Source organism: Pelmatolapia mariae, linkage group LG10_11, assembly GCF_036321145.2.
Source record: "Pelmatolapia mariae isolate MD_Pm_ZW linkage group LG10_11, Pm_UMD_F_2, whole genome shotgun sequence".
NCBI lineage: Eukaryota > Metazoa > Chordata > Actinopteri > Cichliformes > Cichlidae > Pelmatolapia > Pelmatolapia mariae.
Window position 1 is genome coordinate 57,057,653 of NC_086236.1, and position 13,191 is coordinate 57,070,843.

General features: G+C 42.6%; 1 protein-coding gene across 2 annotated transcripts in view; it reads left to right on the plus strand.

Annotated features, from left to right (window-relative positions):
• The first annotated feature begins 952 nt into the window (after positions 1-952).
• The window catches only part of adam22 (ADAM metallopeptidase domain 22), a 72,886-nt gene continuing 60,647 nt past the window's right edge, over positions 953-13,191 (plus strand). For both annotated transcript variants that reach the window (XM_063486504.1, XM_063486505.1), the window contains exons 1-3: positions 953-1,259; positions 1,561-1,727; positions 5,039-5,115. In XM_063486504.1, the coding sequence (XP_063342574.1) occupies positions 1,163-1,259; positions 1,561-1,727; positions 5,039-5,115 (341 nt within the window). In that variant the 5' untranslated portion in view covers positions 953-1,162. The remainder of the gene's footprint in view (positions 1,260-1,560; positions 1,728-5,038; positions 5,116-13,191) is intronic.

Consider the following 13,191-nt stretch of genomic DNA (forward strand, 5'->3'; position numbering starts at 1 on the left):
TGTCAGGTCTTTGAATTATTTCTTTCTATTTCTTAAGAACATGGGTTTCAGATACTGTTCACTTGTTGTAGATTTAGCTTTTTGGGTTTTTTTTTTTTTTAGGCCTGGCACTTTTATATCTACTTGTTACTATATTACCAAGACAGCCAATAGCCTTTTGGCAGTCATGTTGTTGGTGCAAAAATATAATTTTATTCCTGTCAAACTATTATCTTTGATATTTTTCATAGATTCGACTAAGCAAATGGAACAAGTGTATCTTTGGCAGTAGTCTACAGGTATGTATTAAAAGTGAGAGGATAAACTACGCACACTAAAAGGCCGCTGTGGTGTGATGGGTTTGTCACTGATCCTGGCTCATGCATTAACTTCAGTTTTTGAGTGTGAAGTTATCAAGTGTAGGTAAATATTTATAGGTTGTTTTGAATGAGCACAAATAAATGTGGAAGCCTACTGTACATTAACCGACTTTGGGATCTCCAAATTTACCCGATCAACTCATCTCTGAAGGAAGATAAAGAAGCAACATCAACAAAAAAGAAAATATCACTTGACTAGAGAGACAAAATGGTCATTTACTCTAAATTGCACAATTTTATCTCATTTTCTTGTTGTTTTTTTTTCCTGGATAAGGGTGGAGGATGTCTTTTTTGGAGGCCTGGCAGATGATGGAGTGAGTCATTATGATAACAACAGGCAAGACTGGGCAGGAATGGCGCTTCTGCAGCGATTTAACATGGAGGAGCTTTTATGTCGTCCCAGATAGGTCCAGTCGGCGGAAGGCCGAGCCCACATTTTCTCCTCATCCAACCTCCGCTCATATTTATGCATTAGGCGTCTCTGCAGTGAGCCGCCGAACACTGATGTGTTTTAAGGAGGTGTCCCTAGATCTCCCTCCCATCCTCCCTCCCTCTCTGTTTCTCTCTCTCTATCTCGCCTCCAGCATTCTCCGCGCTGCTGATCCGCGGGGTTTCGGTGCGCTCAAACGCGCTCGGCGTTCAGACTCCTAAGCACCCCCGATGGCCCCCCATCAGCGACACTGCACTAACCAGACGACCAGCCCCGGCTTCAGGCTCCCTTAGCGAAGGCAGGACCCCGAGAGTCCTCTCCTGGAATACCGCATTGTTTATAATTTCCAGCCACACAGAAAGAGACGGAGGAGATGGTGCTGATGATGCGCCCGCGATGGTGGATTTCCCTTTTGTGCGTCTGTGAATTGATGCACGTCGGTCACCAGAGCAGCTCTAACGCCGGAGATGGTAACTGATGCTATTTTGGATGATGCATGAATTGTTATTGCGCAGCCAAAGCGTTAAATTACTATCAAAGGGCCTGTGTTTATTTGTTAATCAACGCCTCGTCTGCTTCCTGCATTTAAAAACATGCACGCAACCCACAGCTGTTCCACTGTGTGAAAAGGAAATGAAAACCATCGACATTTTAATCATAACTGTTTGTGATCCGCGCGTTTCTATCACTGCTGATCTCCGCGCGGAGGAACGGGGCGCGTAATGAAGTCGGTATTTTCCCCTTTCTCTCTCTATCTGTCTCTCTGTGCAGGAGACGCCTTGTCGAGCTTGAAATCTCTTCGTGATGCGGGCAGGTTTGTCGGGAAGGAGGACACGGTGCCTCTCCGCCTGCTCTACAGCAGGCACAACCACAGCCAGATCACACAGGACGAGCTCAGCACCAGGATTAAAGCCAGCGCCAGCTCCGACTCCACGCAGGTACACAAGGTGCTTTCGTGTTGTGAGGGTGGAGTGTGCGATTGTGGAAAGATGCCTCTGTGTTTACAGTTTTCTATTTTATCCATTCAACCCCTCCCTACCAGTCCTCACGGGGGGGGGAGTGGGGGGGGGGAATCATTATTTAGCAAGCAGGGATACAGAAAAGGACGCTGACAACATTTTGACAGGAGCAGGTCACACTAATTACACAGCCTGGAGGTGCTATATGGGTCATAAGCAAAAGAAGAAAAAACCCCACCCCAACCTACACCCATAAAATGCTTTAAAATACTAAGATTAGTGATAGGACCTCTGAGTTCATTTATCCCCACTCAAAATGATCGACTATATGTCACCTGGTCAAACCGGATAATTAATATTTTAGCTTGCATCTCGTCCGTCCAGCTGGGTTGTTGTCTCAGCAGCTGTCTCACCTACCACCTCAAAAACGCTGCCTAATGTCCCACTAGGCAGCATTTTTCACCTTGCACATGAAAACGAATGACCAGAAGCTTTCTTATTGAGCCTATGATCAGCAAACTTTGGCTTGTCACATGTATACCAGTGTCAGCATGTTCTGCGAGCTGGGCGACTGTTGAGTTAGTCTTGGAAGCGCTCTGGTCTGTCTTTAGGGTCATTTAGAAATAGGGTTGGGTTGTTTCTTTTGTCCACTAGAGGGCATTAAGCTCTATTGTCAGCAATTAAAATGGGCGGTTCAGTATTTTGTATAATAATACTGTGATAATAACTACTTTAAGGACTCATTATTTTTTAAAATGGAGCTGTTGTTTATTCATAGTTATGAAAAATTGATATATGTTGCTGATGTTAGCTGATCTTTTGGGTATGGCTAGGTGAATATTTTAATATTTACTCTACAGTTCTGAAAGAGGACTGGTCTCTAAAATGGCAAATTACTTAAATAAAGACATAAATATTTAAATGCATCTGCAGCTATGTAATATGATTGCGTGCAGCAGCCCCTGTTTTTGGATGTTAGCACCAAGAATCAAGAAATACACTGTAGACTTACAGGTAATAAAGAGTATGGTTGGATTACACTTTGGACATGATCACCCATAAAATTATTAATGTTTGAAAATTATTCAGAGAGCTGTTATTGAAAACTACCAGCTGCGGAAAAGCCTGGAGGCATTTGGCTTTGCCTGCCTACCATGACTAGTACAGTGCGGTAATAGTCATAATCAGTGTAGCTGTGTTCACTGAGTCAGTTCAGTCTGCTGGGTTCCTTTCAAGGAATGAGTCAGTTAGCATTGTACAAACATGTTAAGTGTTTTTAATTTGTATGGCTTAGGCTTGAGTAAGGCTAGCCTACTCAGGGCTCAGCGAGTGGAGAGGGCTACAGATGGCATCAGGCAGGGAGGTGTTAACCCTTTGTCTCTCTCACACCTCAGCCTGAGCTGCAGCCCATTGGGTAAACAAGCTAAGTTGAACCATCTGCCATCAGATATCATTTTAATGTTTTCCTTTTGAAGCTCATTCTAGTCTCACGGCAGGTTTGTGGCACAGGCTTGCTGTGAACTGAATTTCAAAGGTAGCGTTTCTGCAGAGCAGCACAGCAGTTTTCTACAAGAGATTTTGCTCAAAATATGTCATATTTTGATCTAAACCCTCATTATTTCCTGAGTCACTCTCCTTCTCTGGAGTTTACAGCCCAGGAGATGCGTTTATTTTACTCTGATATCATATTGTGCCAACTCATAGTCATAAAAGAGCTTGCGTACAGGCAGCAAGTTAAAGCATCAAAGTCATAAAATGTACATTGCAAATGCAGATGATCGAGGATGGGAGGGTGAGGAGATTTGATTTGTGCTCCGAGTCTTTTAATCTCCAGAGAGCTGATGCTCGTGATGTCACTTGCGCAATGTTTGATCAGTTATTGGCTGTTTTTAGATCAACAGCCTAAAAACAAATCTGTCAGATAGTTCTGAAAATGTGCGACACACATGGAGTTATTTATAGGCTTCTCTTGCATCGCCTATTTTTAAGTCGCAGACACAAACAGCACTGAATGAGCTGTGGGGAGTTCAGCGAGGTGCTCTTGTTGTTTTGGTGAAAAAGCAAACACTTCCAGTGAAATCAGTCTAACTGTGTCGGTTTGCATGTTTTCCTGCCTGCCTCTCTGCAGAGCAATGATAGGCTTACAGTCATTCTTGAACAATCACGAGTGGAAAATCAGGCTCGCCATGACTCAGAAATCAATGCGAGAGGAGTCACCAGTGGTCTCCTCATACTGGTCCTGCTAAGTCAGGCTGGGATGTGCTTTCATTAACCACAATTACTGGTACCTCCTACCCTCGTGGATACAATCTACCAGATTAGATTTCATCAAAGTGTGGAATTGCCATTTGCACATGCTCTTGCACACACCCACACAACCTCTTAACTGCTCATATATGCATTGACCGGCACAGGCACGCTCCTGCAGACAATAGAGTCTGTGATCACTGGGGACGTCAGGCTATCCTTGGGTGAGCACAGGGGCACTTCCTGAAATGACAGCCTACACGCACACACACACACACACACATGCGCATTTTCTCCTTTGTTGTCATGTAGTGTCCAGTCTGTAAAGCAGGTAGCCCAAGCCTCAGGGAGATGGTAAGCCATGCTTAAGGTCTCCACTGGGGCTTTACTGGACCTAAAGGAATTACTGTGGGGAGTTATTATTGACCCAGGGGGCACACCCCATACAATATGTGTCCAAGACTTGGAATGAATCAGACCCTCCTCCAGCCACATCAATCAAACAGAGTTCATGCACTTAGAGATGAAGCAATGACTGGTGAAGGAACATTAAATGAGTCGGTGTAGGGTTAGGATTTTTTTTCTTTTTGATGGTAAGCTTAATTCACTTCAATTCAATTTTATTGTTCAGCTGTATTTATATAGCATGAAATCACAGCAACATTTGCCTTAAGGTGCTTTATATTGTAAGGTAAAGACCCTTCAATAATAGAACCCCCACCATTAAACAACTGATCCCAGTGAGCAGCCACTTGGTGACAGAGGGAAGGAAAAACTCAATTTTAGCAGGAAGAAACCTCCGGCAGAACCATGCGCAGGGAGGTGCAGGCATTTGCTGTGACCAGTTAGGGTTATGTGTGTATGCAGACTCTGATGACTTGGCTTACTTCATTCCTGCAGCTGATCGGTGCTATAAACACACAATGCAGCCGTCCATCAGTGTAGATGAGACTTATCCATGTCTATGATACTGAACTGGACCATGCATGTGATAACGGGGACTTTAGAAACAGTATGCAGCTTCTCTTCTCTGTCTTTTTTAGGTGAACCATGTGTCCCAAGCGAGCTTTCAAGTTGACGCTTTTGGTCGGAAGTTCATTTTGGATGTGGAACTGAATCAGTGAGTATTTCATTATTAAATCTGTCTGTCTGGCTTTGTTTGTCTGTGTGTCTGTGCTTGTATGTCACTTTGCCTGTTTGGGTTTCTACTGGGCGCTCCGCTCACAGTCCAAAGACAGGTTTAGGTTAATTAGCGATTCTTAATTGGGTGTGGATGTTCTCTCTTTGTTGGTCCAGTTCCAGCACATCCCTAAGTTGGAGAGGCAAAAAAACCCCCAAAAAACCTGGACACATGGATGCATCTTGTGAAAGCAAAGGTTCCCTTTATTTTCCAGGAAAAGACTGTAGTGTGAGCTTGCTTGTTGAAATAACTGCTTCAGGTGTCAAACTTGTATTTCTCAGTGCCTCTTGTTATTGTTTAGCATGAATCCCCCCGAGCGCATGTTGCACATTAAACTAGTGATGACTTCAGTGTTTAAGTGAAGTAGGTCACTGTGGTGCTGCAGTGCTGTTTATTACCTGTTTTAGGGAATGCACATAACTGTACCACAGCGGCTGCTCTGTGGATAAATGCATACAGTGTGTGTGTGTGTGTGTTTGTGATATAGAGGTTCCATCATAATAGGAAGTGATTTACAGTAAAGGCTCGAGCACAGCCCTGTCAGACACTAATATTGATCACAGCTGTGCTGATGGAAAGTAAGCTCCTCTCTCTCTCTCCAGCTCTTCTTCTGTTTCCACAGCTTTCACATTTTAGTGTCATCCTCTCTAAACCTTTCTCCGTTCTTGTTTTGCTTTGGCTCCGGTCTGCCACTTTTACAGTCCATGTTTGTCTCATTTATCCCAAAAGCTTGTGAACTTGGCATGCGCATACAGTGAAGCTGCCTACTCATCACAGCGGAAGTCACTCTCTTGCTAAGTAAAATGTTACATCAGAGGAATTCCCAGGTTTAGAGGATAGCCTGCAGCTCCCTGAGTGACATGTTGGCCGGTTATGGGTGCACGCATACATGTATGCATGTATGTTTGCACCGTTTAATGCAGACTGCTATCCTTCTCTATACAGGCAGTTTTATAAAGGTAACGAAATAAGTGAAAAGAGAAAAACGCAATAATGACACGAACAGGTGGTTCGCAGTTTGAAGGAACAACGGTCAAAAACAGGAAGTAAACATGACACAGTTGGAATCATGTGCAGCTGTTTCAGATCTGTTACACCCAATAATAGTAAGAGACTGAGATCAGTACGACCGAGCATCACGCTGTCTTTTTTTAATCCCTCGACAGAAATGAAATGATTTTTTAGGGAACATATTAGAATGTATTAAAAATATAAATTAACTGATAATCGATTAATTCCTTTAATCACGTTCGGAATAAAAACATTTAACATTTCCTATTTGAATTTCCTGCTTTGTGAAGGTGAACTTTTGCAAACTCTTAGCTGCAAATTTTTTAAATTCATGATGATTTTTTATGATAACGTTATTTTAAAAAGAACAGTGAGGACACTTAATCGATAATTGATTTGTAAAAATTTTAAATTCTTATTGACGATTAAGAATTTTATTTCAATTGAATATCTTTGAGTTTTAAGCTGTTGGTGGAACAAAACAAGAAACAAGTTGTGGCTATGCATGTTTGCATCTTTGTCCCAGTGCCAGCTGTCTTCATTCATGAAGGAAGAGCTTCAGTTTCCCTCTCCGTCTCACCTGAGACCTCTTCCAACTCTCATCTCTCTCCTGTCTACTGTCACTCCTCTGTGAACTGATCCCCTGCATGACAGCCACACTGATTTTGTTTACAGATAGCTTTCATCCCAGACAGAATAAACCCAGTTGATATGTGAGTGGGTGCAGGAGTGGGAGCTTTTTTAGCTGAATGAGCCAACACTGGTTTTTGGCTCCCTGTAACAAAGCCTCGTTCTCTCAGTTTGATCAATGAGTGCTGTGCATTTTTCTGTGTTTAGCTGTTGCCATGAGCAATCAAGAGTGGTGTGGGGTTTTTTTTCTTCCCAGTTTTCACTGTCGACTGTGTCTCAAGTGCTACATTACATGTTATTATCATCGTTTTTCTTTCTGTGCCTGGAGTTAATGTTTTGCTCATAGACTGTGAATAATAGAGGAGCGTGGGTGTTTTGTTATAAAATCATATGCCTTATGCTTTTTAGACACATGTTGGATACTATATGTATTTTTTTTGTCTAGTCCTCTTAATGTCAGATGGAAAAAAGCATGACTGGAGATGCCATGTGAGATGAGTTGCTCTGCAGGTGACTGTGTCGCTTTTATCTTTAGTTTAATGTCCCGACAAATTCTAGATTCATGACATTTGTGATCCTCTCCCTTGCTTTTGGTGATCCCCTGACTTTCTGCCTACATCCATCACATCACTGATAAATACCAGCTGATGTTTTCACCTCAGTTTTATTACACACACAGTATACATTGATCAACCACAACAATAATAACCTTCATCTTGTTACAATACAATGTTCTTTTGGGTCACACCAACCATCTAAACATGATCAAGTGCTCACCCCACCTCATGGCAGTGATACTCACTGATGGTAGCAGTCTCAGCCAGCACCTCTGAGAGTGCAAGACGCAGAGCAAGCCTCAAACTCTCAACATCCCAGGCTAGATGTCCATCTGTGGAATCGGCCGAAACAAAGACTGATGCACAGAGACCCCTCCTCGCAACTCTCCAGACCCAAAACGCAACCCACATCCCGGTGTTACACCCTACAGCAGACCCGTGTCCGTGCTCTGATGGGCTGTATTTTTTTGTTTGTTTTGTTTTTAATGATAGAGACCAACACTATATAAAGTGAGCGATGTTGTTGTGGCTGAGCGGTATGTTTTCAGATGGGACTGATCATCCATCCATCTATCCTGTCATGCATTGATCGTGTTCGTAATCACGACCAGGATCCCATCGTGCACTCTGCAAAAAGGCTTGAAAATGTGTTTCCTGTCACAGAACCTGGATCTAGACATTTTGTTTAGAGAAGAAATACCCCTCTCTTCTGTGCTCACATGAACTAAATACATAATTGTGTGTGCTTTAGTCTTTGATGCTTTCATCAGTAACATGCCGTATTGACACGAGCCACCCATCTGAACTGTGGAGTGTATAGAGAGGAAGTCAGGAGGGGGGTTGGTGGGTCATGGGGTCTTTATACCCTTTCTCGGTCTTTGTCTTCCTCCACTCCTGCATCTCAGCAACTGCCTGCAATTTTCCATTCATGGGACAAGAGTAAGCTGAAAATGTGAAAAGGGTTGGGGGTTGTCTCTCTTTTTTCAATCATCCTCATCTCCAACACACACACACACACACACAAATCGTCACCCTTGATTGCCCCACACCCACCCTCCACACAGCCCTACCCCTGCTACCTCTTACCCCACCCCTCCCACCTGCTCTTGCTGAATAATGGATGTCGCTATAACATTAAAAGGGGAGTGTGCACAAGACGGCTTCTTTCGTCGTCCATCACGTGAAGAAGGGAAAACATTTAAGCGATATATGTTTACACTTCTACGCATGACCCTGACACATGCATCGACTCTGTTTTAGTCCAGCAGCTACAGTATAAAGTTTGATGTTTGGTTATTTTGTGTCATTCATATTTGCTCATTTTTAACTATAAATCTAACATTATTCATGGACATGTATCACAAGTTGGCAAATGTATGCAACAAAATAAAGTGATTAGAGACTAAATTGCCCCCCCCCCCCCCCCCCCCCAATAAGTTTATTTATTGATGAATAAGTTGGCAGAATTAAAATATGACACTATGTTAGCATGTTAGTGTGTGTGTCTGACGCATCGCGGAAAATGTGGTCCTTGAAACAAACCTGCAGTACAGCAGTTTCTCCACAAAGGTGGTTTTCAGCACATTAGCAGGTGTTTATGTGTGTGTCTGTGGAAACATTTCGCCAGCAAGGGGGTTACACACCTGCAAGAAAAGTCTTATTACACAGTGTTGCAGGTATGGAGGTGAAAAAAAAAATCAGGGGTGGGTAATTAATTTTCCCAGGGGTCTACATGAGGCCCTGGGACTGTTGTGGAGGGCCGACCAAGAAGCTGAACTCAGTTCTGCTTGATATTAGTTTGATCACTTCATAAACTTGTCGGTGACGCTCTCCACAACAGTACCAGTTTCTCATATGGCCCCTTTGGGAAAATAAATTGCCCACCCTCAGGATTGTTTTTACAAATTTTTAAGCACTCGGGTTAGGCAAAATCTGATTCTGGCTTTGGAAATGTAAAGAAAAACAATATGCAGATGGAGAAGATGTAATTTTGAAATGATAAACCTACTTATACAGCGCTTTTCTACTCTATCTGAGTGCTGCTTTAGACAGCATATCTTATTCCGCCATTTACACAAATTCAAACAAGCACTTTTTTAATGTTTAAGTGCTTTCTACGTAACATTCAGATGCATTTACACTCATGAACGCATCAGGGGCTTCAGTATCTTGCCCAAGGAAGCATTTTGGCAGCCGGGGATCAAATGGGGAGGGTTGCGTCAGGAAACATGGAGATCAACCAGAATGAGATTTCCCAACCAGATCGATCGGGGGCCAGCAGGGTGCAGGTGGAAATTGTTGTAGTGTTGGCTGAAGATAAAGGAAGAGAAAAGTGTGGATGGAGTTTTAGGATGAAAGTATGCAGGTGAGAGAAGTGACTCATAGATGTAGCGAAGGAGGACATGCAGAGGGTTGCAGTGACAGATGAGGGATAGGGATGCGGTGAAGTGGAGATGGATGATCTGCTGTAGTGACCCATAAAGCGATGGTATTCCTAATGAAGAAGATTATGAATAAACCAGCAGTATATGATGACATTATCACTGCATTAATAAATATAAAGTCATCTTCCTACCTGATTGTGTTCTAAAATTGTAGACACTTCCCATCATGTTTTTCTGATATCAAACATTATAATTACTGTATCGTCAACAAATCTGCAGAGCTGTCACAACATAGTGTATGACTACCAGCAGCCAGTACCAGCCTGGCTGTGCTAGTGTGTATGGTTACTGTGTGTTTATGTTTGTGTGACAAAAATAGAGAAAAACTGAAGACACTGAACATATCTGAATCATTTAGTATTCGTGCAGCATGCAGAATATGTACGTATGAAAATATGTGAGTGCAGACAGGAGAGGAGAGCGTCGTACATCCAACTGGGACTGGAGTGTTTCGTAACCTCACTTGTGTTATGAAATAAGCGGCTGCAGCAGTTTCAAGAGCCGAGGGCTTCTCCTGCTCTTTGTTGACACTGACAGACACTCAGAGTTTTGTTATTTCTACAACTGTGTCAAGTCCGCTTTTTCTGCATTCAGACAAATTCTTTATGCTAATGCGAGAGGTCAATTACAGGCAGTGCTAAATGCATTATTCATCTGTGTGAAGGCAGTGTGCACCAGGGAGGGCAGTGTTGGTGGGGAAGGGGGGGGAGGGGGGGGGGGGGGGGGGGGGGCTGGAGGCAACAGTGCTCCAGTATAACCACAGAGTCCTTCCAGATAAATGTGTTAGGCAGGAAGCTAACCAAACATCCCATGGTTCAGTGGTTTGATGAATGAGTGACTACACGTTGGTGCATCTGTGCATCAGCAGGATTGTGTGTGTGAAGAGCAATAAGACGTGAACTCATAAAAGCTGTAGAGTCTTTGTGTGTATCGTCTCGCTGGGTCTCAGGTGCAGAAGAGGCACGTAAAGTGCAGTCTTAATGAGAGATAACTAAAAAGGATTGAAAGGAATGGTGCTCAGACAGAATGAGAGAGGATCAATACTTAAAAGGGGGAAAATTAGGACGAATAATACAAAGAGAGAAAGGTACATGATGCGCTCATGCTTTGGTTTATTTTCAGCCACTTTTGTTGGGGTTTTTAAATTGAATACTAAATTTGATATTTAAACTTAAGCAGACTGATTTATTAATGTTTGGAACAATTTACTGTTATTTATGGAAATTTTAATGCCAAATAAAGGATGTTTTTTTTCATGTTTTTGCACTTGATATTGAAATAAACTCACTGCGCCTGTGTTTAGACAACAGCACAATGTTTGTACACACACCTATGAGCGCTATTTGGGGATTGCGCCCACATGCTGGTTTGCCCCATTTAGTAAAACTTCTGGCCCCAGGTGTCTTCTGTGCCGATGTGAGGGAGATTATTAGCCAATAAACCTGAACAGTTTGCTATCTTTTATTTTTTGCAAATAAATTTAATCGAGGCTTGACAAATGTGTTGAATGCTGTTTCTTTCACACATTTTTGCAAATCTGTTTTTGCAAATAATTCCAATTATGCATTCTTGCATCCTTTTGTTGTGATGGTAAGAGGTTTGATCATAAGCTACAGGTGTCAGCACTTGTGCCTTTGTAGTATGTGCTGAATCTCCTCTGTTGTACTTTGGCGCGGTCTGTCCTGTGAAAGAGATTTGGGACTTTGCCGTGATATTGGATGCAAAGTGATTTATATTGTAAGTTAAAGACCCAGCAGTAATACAGAGAGAACCCCAATGATCAGATGACTCCCTATAAACAAGCACGGAAGAAGACAGGACAGAAGGCACACTGGAAGAGAGCCAGAGATTACTAACTAATGATTAAATACAGTAATGATGAATAAAACCGGCAGTGACTGAAAAGAGTTGAGTGATGAAGAAACACTCCGTGCATCATGGGAAGCCCCCAGCAGCCTACGCCTATTGCAGTATAACTAAGGGAGAATTCAGGATCACCTGATCCAACCCAAACTATGTGCTTTATCAAAAAGGAAAGTTTCAACCCTGATCTTATAATTAGAGAGCGTGTCTATCTCCTGAATCCAAACTGGGAGCCTGAAAGCTGAAGGCTCTGCCTCCAATTCTACTTTTAATAACCCTAGAAACCACAAGTAAGCCTACAGTCTGGGAACAAAATGCTTTATTGGGGAAATATGATGCTGTGAGGTCAGATAAAATGGGGCCTGGTTATTCAAGACCTTGTATATGAGGAGATAAATAGTAATAATAATAATAATGCATAAATAACTGTGATCCTTCAGTTTGATTTTTTAAGAAAAGAAGAAAAGGTCCCAGTGAAGTAAATCCGATGAGCAGGGTGAGTGGTGAGCTAAGATCTGCGCATGTTTTAGGAGCTTGTTGAAATCACAGGGACACAGAGGAAGTGCTCATAATGAGACAACCACAGAGCCTTCTAAAAATAACCACAGCTCTGAAGGTGGTCTAGATTTACAGTGGCTTGCAAAAGTATTCGGCCCCCTTGAACCTTTCCACATTTTGTCACATTACAGCCACAAACATGAATCAATTTTATTGGAATTCCACGTGAAAGACCAATATAAAGTGGTGTACACGTGAGAAGTGGAACAAAAATCATACATGATTCCAAACATTTTTTACAAATAAATAACTGCAAAGTGGGGTGTGTGTAATTATTCAGCCCCCTTTGGGCTGAGTGCAGTCAGTTGCCCATAGACATTGCCTGATGAGTGCTAATGACTAAATAGAGTGCACCTGTGTGTAATCTAATGTCAGTAGGGATGGGTACCGGTATCCGGTGCCATTATGGCACCGGTTCTGACATAAACGGTAGTAACCAGACCGAAAAGCAGCGCACATTTCGGTGCTTTATTTCGGTGCTTTTTTTTTCTTGAGATGTCATACACTTTGGATTCTAGCCAATCATTTTACCTTTACAAGGATAGTAGGCGGGCCCAGGTACGTACGTTCTTTTAGAGCAGAGCTACAGATTAAAAATGCCCAAGGTGAAGCGGTCAAAAGTCTGGCTGTACTTCACAGCAAAAGATGCAAACTCATCAGCCTGCAACAAGTGCTTTAGGCCCCACGCCCCTGGTACCGCGAGCAAAAAGGAGGAGATCACGTTTAATCGGTTATAACACGGGGTGAGAAATATAAGTCCAGACATGTGTGGTATCCACAGAAACCTTTAAATCTCAGCTAAAATGTCATATAAACCATTTCTACAACCACCAAACTCAACGAAAACAAGCCATGATTAAACGAGCAGTTATGTAAATGCGCACAAGTCCGCTAAACAAACAAGGCGAACCAGAAATTCTCCAGACTTCATGTAACCGGCTAAAGAAAAGCTG